This window comes from Engystomops pustulosus, chromosome 2, assembly GCF_040894005.1.
Source record: "Engystomops pustulosus chromosome 2, aEngPut4.maternal, whole genome shotgun sequence".
Lineage (NCBI taxonomy): Eukaryota > Metazoa > Chordata > Amphibia > Anura > Leptodactylidae > Engystomops > Engystomops pustulosus.
In genome coordinates this window covers 4,798,513-4,807,113 of record NC_092412.1, presented here as the reverse complement: position 1 = coordinate 4,807,113, position 8,601 = coordinate 4,798,513, and the positions used below count along the sequence as shown (strand labels likewise).

General features: G+C 51.9%; 1 protein-coding gene across 1 annotated transcript; it reads right to left on the bottom strand.

The window, feature by feature from the left end:
• Window positions 1-5,431: 5,431 nt before the first annotated feature.
• On the bottom strand, window positions 5,432-6,379 carry LOC140116359 (olfactory receptor 52E4-like). Its single transcript, XM_072132887.1, has one exon. The coding sequence runs from the start codon at window positions 6,377-6,379 to the stop codon at window positions 5,432-5,434; it is 948 nt and encodes a 315-aa protein (XP_071988988.1).
• Between the last annotated feature and the right edge of the window lie 2,222 nt (window positions 6,380-8,601).

Below are 8,601 nucleotides of genomic sequence, written 5' to 3'. Positions count from 1 at the left end.
TAGCACGGCATCAGCATTGGGGACATAGCGGAAGGTCAGGACAGGTAGCACGGCATCAGCATTGGGGACATAGCGGAAGGTCAGGACAGGTAGCACGGCATCAGCATTGGGGACGTAGCGGAAGGTCAGGACAGGTAGCACGGCAACAGCATAGGGGACGTAGTGGAAGGTCAGGACAGGTAGCACGCCATCAGTATTGGGGGCGTAGCAGAAGGTCAGGACAGGTAGCACGCCATCAGCATTGGGGACGTAGCGGAAGGTCAGGACAGGTAGCACGCCATCAGCATTGGGGACGTAGCGGAAAGGTCAGGACAGGTAGCAAGGCATCAGCATTGGGGACGTAGCGGATGGGCAGGACAGGTAGCATGGGATTAGATTTGGGGACATAGCAGAAGGTCAGAACAGGCAGCACGAGATTAGATTTGGGGACATAGTGGAAGGTCAGGACATGCAGAACAGGATCAGAGTCGGGGACTTAGCGGAAGGTCAGGACAGGCAGCACGCCATCAGTATTGGGGACGTAGTGAAAGGTCAGGACAGGTAGCACGCCATCAGTATTGGGGATGTAGCGGAAGGTCAGGACAGGCAGCACGAGATTAGATTTGGGGACGTAGTGGAAGGTCAGGACAGGTAGCACGCCATCAGTATTGGGGACGTAGCGGAAGGTCAGGACAGGTAGCACGCCATCAGTATTGGGGACGTAGCGGAAGGTCAGGACAGGTAGCACGCCATCAGCATTGGGGACATAGCGGAAGGTAAGGACAGGTAGCACGGCATCAGCATTGGGGACGTAGCGGAAGGTCAGGACAGGTAGCACGGCATCAGCATTGGGGACATAGCGGAAGGTCAGGACAGGTAGCACGCCATCAGTATTAGGGACGTAGCGGAAGGTCAGGACAGGTAGCACAGCATCAGCATAGGGGACATAGCGGAAGGTCAGGACAGGTAGCACGCCATCAGTATTGGGGACGTAGCGGAAGGTCAGGACAGGTAGCACGCCATCAGTATTGGGGACGTAGCGGAAGGTCAGGACAGGTAGCACGCCATCAGTATTGGGGACGTTGCGGAAGGTCAGGACAGGTAGCACGCCATCAGTATTGGGGACGTTGCGGAAGGTCAGGACAGGTAGCACAGCATCAGCATAGGGGACATAGCGGAAGGTCAGGAAAGGTAGCACGCCATCAGTATTGGGGACGTAGCGGAAGGTCAGGACAGGTAGCACGCCATCAGTATTGGGGACGTAGCGGAAGGTCAGGACAGGTAGCACGCCATCAGTATTGGGGACGTTGCGGAAGGTCAGGACAGGTAGCACGCCATCAGTATTGGGGACGTTGCGGAAGGTCAGGACAGGTAGCACAGCATCAGCATAGGGGACATAGCGGAAGGTCAGGACAGGTAGCACGCCATCAGTATTGGGGACGTAGCGGAAGGTCAGGACAGGTAGCACGCCATCAGTATTGGGGACGTAGCGGAAGGTCAGGACAGGTAGCACGCCATCAGTATTGGGGACGTAGCGGAAGGTCAGGACAGGTAGCACGCCATCAGTATTGGGGACGTAGCGGAAGGTCAGGACAGGTAGCACGCCATCAGCATTGGGGACGTAGCGGAAGGTCAGGACAGGTAGCACGCCATCAGCATTGGGGACGTAGCGGAAGGTCAGGACAGGTAGCACGGCATCAGCATTGGGGACATAGCGGAAGGTCAGGACAGGTAGCACGGCATCAGCATTGGGGACGTAGCGGAAGGTCAGGACAGGTAGCACGGCATCAGCATTGGGGACGTAGCGGAAGGTCAGGACAGGTAGCACGGCATCAGCATTGGGGACATAGCGGAAGGTAAGGACAGGTAGCACGGCATCAGCATTAGGGACGTAGCGGAAGGTCAGGACAGGTAGCACGGCATCAGCGTTGGGGACATAGCGGAAGGTCAGGACAGGTAGCACGCCATCAGTATTAGGGACGTAGCGGAAGGTCAGGACAGGTAGCACAGCATCAGCATAGGGGACATAGCGGAAGGTCAGGACAGGTAGCACGCCATCAGTAATGGGGACGTAGCGGAAGGTCAGGACAGGTAGCACGCCATCAGTATTGGGGACGTAGCGGAAGGTCAGGACAGGTAGCACGCCATCAGTATTGGGGACGTAGCGGAAGGTCAGGACAGGTAGCACGCCATCAGTATTGGGGACGTAGCGGAAGGTCAGGACAGGTAGCACGGCATCAGCATTGGGGACAAAGCGGAAGGTCAGGACAGGTAGCACGGCATCAGCATTGGGGACGTAGCGGAAGGTCAGGACAGGTAGCACGGCATCAGCATTGGGGACGTAGCGGAAGGTCAGGACAGGTAGCACGGCATCAGCTTTGGGGACATAGCGGAAGGTCAGGACAGGTAGCACGGCATCAGCATTGGGGACGTAGCGGAAGGTCAGGACAAGTAGCACGGCATCAGCATTGGGGACGTTGCGGAAGGTCAGGACAGTTAGCACGGCATCAGCATTGGGGACGTAGCGGAAGGTCAGGACAGGTAGCACGGCATCAGCATAGGGGACGTAGTGGAAGGTCAGGACAGGTAGCACGCCATCAGTATTGGGGACGTAGCGGAAGGTCAGGACAGGTAGCACGCCATCAGTATTGGGGACGTAGCGGAAGGTCAGGACAGGTAGCACGGCATCAGCATTGGGGACATAGCGGAAGGTCAGGACAGGTAGCACGGCATCAGCATTGGGGACGTAGCGGAAGGTCAGGACAGGTAGCACGGCATCAGCATTGGGGACGTAGCGGAAGGTCAGGACAGGTAGCACGGCATCAGCATTGGGGACATAGCGGAAGGTAAGGACAGGTAGCACGGCAACAGCATTAGGGACGTAGCGGAAGGTCAGGACAGGTAGCACGGCATCAGCATTGGGGACATAGCGGAAGGTCAGGACAGGTAGCACGCCATCAGTATTAGGGACGTAGCGGAAGGTCAGGACAGGTAGCACAGCATCAGCATAGGGGACATAGCGGAAGGTCAGGACAGGTAGCACGCCATCAGTATTGGGGACGTAGCGGAAGGTCAGGACAGGTAGCACGCCATCAGCATTGGGGACGTAGCGGAAGGTCAGGACAGGTAGCACGGCATCAGCATTGGGGACATAGCGGAAGGTCAGGACAGGTAGCACGGCATCAGCATTGGGGACGTAGCGGAAGGTCAGGACAGGTAGCACGCCATCAGTATTGGGGACGTAGCGGAAGGTCAGGACAGGTAGCACGGCATCAGCTTTGGGGACGTAGCGGAAGGTCAGGACAGGTAGCACGGCATCAGCATTGGGGACGTAGCGGAAGGTCAGGACAAGTAGCACGGCATCAGCATTGGGGACGTAGCGGAAGGTCAGGACAGGTAGCACGGCATCAGCATTGGGGACGTAGCGGAAGGTCAGGACAGGTAGCACGGCATCAGCATAGGGGACGTAGTGGAAGGTCAGGACAGGTAGCACGCCATCAGTATTGGGGACGTAGCGGAAGGTCAGGACAGGTAGCACGGCATCAGCTTTGGGGACATAGCGGAAGGTCAGGACAGGTAGCATGGCATCAGCATTGGGGACGTAGCGGAAGGTCAGGACAAGTAGCACGGCATCAGCATTGGGGACGTAGCGGAAGGTCTGGACAGGTAGCACGGCATCAGCATAGGGGACGTAGTGGAAGGTCAGGATAGGTAGCACGCCATCAGTATTGGGGACGTAGTGGAAGGTCAGGACAGGTAGCACGGCATCAGCATTGGGGACGTAGCGGAAGGTCAGGACAGGTAGCATGCCATCAGTATTGGGGACGTAGCGGAAAGGTCAGGACAGGTAGCACGGCATCAGCATTGGGGACGTAGCGGAAGGTCAGGACAGGTAGCACGGCATCAGCATTGGGGACGTAGCGGAAAGGTCAGGACAGGTAGCAAGGCATCAGCATTGGGGACGTAGCAGATGGGCAGGACAGGTAGCATGGGATTAGATTTGGGGACATAGCAGAAGGTCAGGACAGGCAGCACGAGATTAGATTTGGGGACATAGTGGAAGGTCAGGACATGCAGAACAGAATCAGAGTTGGGGACATAGTAGAAGGTCAGGACAGGTAGCACGGCATCAGCATTGGGGACATAGCGGAAGGTCAGGACAGGCAGCACTGGATTTGATTTGGGGACATAGTGGAAAGTCATAACAGGTAGCACAGAATTAAATTCGGGGACATAGCGGAAGGTCAGGACAGGCAGCACAGGATCAGAGTCGGGGACATAGTGGAAGATCACAATGGGAAATCACTATAAACGCAGAGGACATAATGAACAAGCTTTCTCTAAGGCACAGGGCTCAAAGATCCAGCAGGGGACACAGGAAGGGGCTGGCAATCTATCAGGGCAGGCAGTCCGACTGGCGCCAATTATTGGTGTGCTGGCCCTTCAATTTTTACAGAGCCATTGCGCGCCCACACTAGGAGACCAGGCGCTTGCGCTGGAGCCTGGGGACCACAGAGACTGCTGCTGGAGGCAGGATAGGTGAGTGAGGCTGCAAACTGACTCTGGGGGCACAGGGAGGCACAGGGGTGCGACTGGACTCGGGACATGGGTCGCAGGAGCACCCGTGACTGTTGTAAAGCAGTAAAAGTAACTTCTCACGGTTCATGGAGTCTCTGTTATCTTCCATCAGTGACTTTACACTGACTATATGATGTCGATTCTCTGGGTCCGAGATCAACTCATCACACACCCAGTAATTTTGCGACTGCCCTGTGTCTACCTCCTTCAGCTTAGGACCACTCATGATGGATCTCCTGAGGACTCAGCACCACACACACAGTACATTCCTCATCACCTCTATCCACTTATTATGTTATTCCCCCAAGAAACAATTCCCCTCATGTAGTGGTCTTCTACATGGACTTAAAGGTCAGTGGACATGTCTGGGGTCAAGACTCCTAATGACAGAAGATCAATATTAAAGTGTTCTTCACAGGAGTTACTCAAACCTCTTCCCTGACCCATCCATTGGTTGGTATCTTTTATAATAACCGTGCATCAGATGTGTTTGGAATGTTAATTTGTCTCCAGGTTATCATCTCCACCAGATGTCTAGATGTTGGATATTCCCAATCTAGGTGCCTCCAGATTATTAACTATATTTAAATAACATTGGAGCCGGTTTGCTCTTCTAGAAGTCCAGCAATAAAGAGTACTGATACTTAAAGGAGTTTTCTAGAATCGGAATAAGATCTGTTACTAAGGGTTGAACTATTCAAGTGTCACTGGTGGTCTACATCTTCTTCATAGTTCTTAAGTTAAAATCAAGAATTCAGTATTGAGACTCGGGAGAAGAGGATCTCTCCTTCTGTCTTTCAAGAATGAGCAATTCGTAGAAGATGGAGATGTTGTAAAAGAACTAAGTCAAAATATAATGAGAAAAACTACAACATCAATCTCTAGTAAATGCTCCATAAAACATATGAAACACTCTGCTTCTGATTTCTCTGGTCTTCACCCCATAGATGATTGGGTTCATCATTGGTGGGAATAGGACATAGAAATTGGCCACCAGAATATGGACCCGGAGAGGAACGTATTTATGGCCAACTCTATGGGCGATGAATGAAAAGAAAGCTGGGGAATAGAAGAGGACAATGACACAGATATGTGACACACATGTGTTGAAGGCCTTGAGACGAGCATCTGAGGACCGGAGTCTAAGAACTGCCCTGATAATAAGAACATATGAAATGATAATGAGGATCAAGTCCCCCCCAGAAAAAAAACCTGCAATGATGAGTCCATAGACCACATTGACCAGTATATCGGCAGTGGCCAGCCTGGCCATGGACATGTGCTCACAATACGTGTGCTCTATCACATTGCTGTGTTCATACGGTAATCTGTTCAGTAGAAAAACAAATGGAGTAATGATACAAAAATTTCTCAAAAAGAAAACCAGAACCATCTTCTTTATCAATGATCCGGTCAGGGTGGTTGTGTATGTTAAAGGATGGCAAATGGCTTGGTACCGATCATAGGCCATGCTCACCAAGATGGTGGACTCTGTCCCAAAGGAGAAATGTATGAAGAATGTTTGGACAAGACAACCATTGAAGGAGATCTTGTGATAATTGAACCAGAAGATGCAGAGAGTCTTGGGTACGGTGGAGGAGCTCAGGAGAAGGTCACAGGAGGCCAACATCATCAGGAACAGGTACATGGGCTGCTGGAGAGTCTCGTTGGTTCCAATGACCAAGATCAAGATGGAGTTTCCGAGCAGAGCGATGACATACATGATACAGAATGGGATGGAGAGCAGGAGATGGGATTGCTCCAGGCCAGGGATTCCTGTCAGGTGGAAGTAGTCCGGGTGGAAAGTGCTGGTGTTCAACATCTCTGGAAATTGAAGTTTCTGATTTCCTCTAATTGAAGAACATCGTGTCTCCTGAATCAAGACGATAAGAAAATGAAAATGGAAAAGAATCTTTGGAAACCCAGATATGTGGTGGGAGGTTGTAGGATAAAGAATATGGAAAAGAAACATGATGGGAACATAAGAAAAATATTAAAAAAAGGTAAACGTCAAACATCGACCACAAATTACAGAGGGAATCCAAGCATTGACTGGGGACGTGGAGGAGACTTATCGACATATTCACCTTCTAGAATAAGAACCTCCTCTGTGATTAGTGCTCTGTAGTAAAAGCTTCAGATTCACATTCCGACAATAGACAAACTGGAAACATAAAACACGATTGTTTTAACTATTTTATATCATATTTCCAGTATATTGGGAAGATTCCTTAGTGTGGGACATCTCAGAATCTAGAGATGAGTGAATAATTCAAGGATCACTGAGGCTTCTCCAAATTTATACCGAATCTTTGTATAACCCCCTCTAGTCCTCTAAAACGTAGGATTCAGGTTTCTTGTTTCAGTAAATTCTGGTAAATGTTTTCACTAAAACAATAATAACAGAATCGTTCCGGACGTGGTGACAATTACCATCAACAATCCGTGGAAATCAATTTGGACCACGAATGGATACATAGGTTCACCTTCCAATAAGATAATAACCAAAAGCACACAGCAAAGACAAGGCAGGAGCTGCCGAGGGACAACACTGTGACTGTCATCGAGTGGCCCCTAATACATACCCCAATATGACCTATAATGAATGGGCCTGAGGTGATGTGACCAGGATGAGGGAGATGTGACCAGGATGAGGGCTATGTGACCAGGATGAGGGAGATGTGACCAGGATGAGGAAGATGTGACCAGGATGAGGGAGATGTGACCAGGATGAGGGAGATGTGACCAGGATGAGGGAGATGTGACCAGGATGAGGGAGATGTGACCAGGATGAGGGCGATGTGACCAGGATGAGGTACATGTGACCAGGATGAGGGAGATGTGACCAGGATGAGGGAGATGTGACCAGGATGAGGGAGATGTGACCAGGATGAGGGTGATGTGACCAGGATGAGGGAGATGTGACCAGGATGAGGGTGATGTGACCAGGATGAGGGAGATGTGACCAGGATGAGGGAGATGTGACCAGGATGTGGGAGATGTGACCAGGATGAGGGTGATGTGACCAGGATGAGGGAGATGTGACCAGGATGAGGGAGATGTGACCAGGATGAGGGAGATGTGACCAGGATGAGGGTGATGTGACCAGGATGAGGGTTATGTGACCAGGATGAGGGAGATGTGACCAGGATGAGGGAGATGTGACCAGGATGAGGGAGATGTGACCAGGATGAGGGAGATGTGACAAGGATGAGGGAGATGTGACCAGGATGAGGGCGATGTGACCAGGATGAGGGCTATGTGACCAGGATGAGGGAGATGTGACCAGGATGAGGGAGATGTGACCAGGATGAGGGTGATGTGACCAGGATGAGGGAGATGTGACCAGGATGAGGGAGATGTGACCAGGATGAGGGAGATGTGACCAGGATGAGGGCGATGTGACCAGGATGAGGGACATGTGACCAGGATGAGGGAGATGTGACCAGGATGAGGGAGATGTGACCAGGATGAGGGAGATGTGACCAGGATGAGGGTGATGTGACCAGGATGAGGGAGATGTGACCAGGATGAGGGTGATGTGACCAGGATGAGGGAGATGTGACCAGGATGAGGGAGATGTGACCAGGATGAGGGAGATGTGACCAGGATGAGGGAGATGTGACCAGGATGAGGGACATTTGACCAGGATGAGGGAGATGTGACCAGGATGAGGGAGATGTGACCAGGATGAGGGCTATGTGACCAGGATGAGGGAGATGTGACCACGATGAGGGCGATGTGACCAGGATAAGGGAGATGTGACCAAGATGAGGGCGATGTGACCAGGATGAGGACTATGTGACCAGGATGAGGGAGATGTGACCAGGATGAGGGCGATGTGACCAGGATGAGGGAGATGTGACCAGGATTATGGAGATGTGACCAGGATGAGGACTATGTGACCAGGATGAGGGAGATGTGACCAGGATGAGGGAGATGTGACCAGGATGAGGGAGATGTGACCAGGATGAGGAAGATGTGACCAGGATGAGGGAGATGTGACCAGGATGAGGAAGATGTGACCAGGATGAGATGTGACCA

Coding starts and splice junctions, on each gene's coding strand:
- LOC140116359 (XM_072132887.1), bottom strand. CDS start 6,379: ATGTTGAACACCAGCACTTTCCACCCGGACTACTTCCACCTGACAGGA.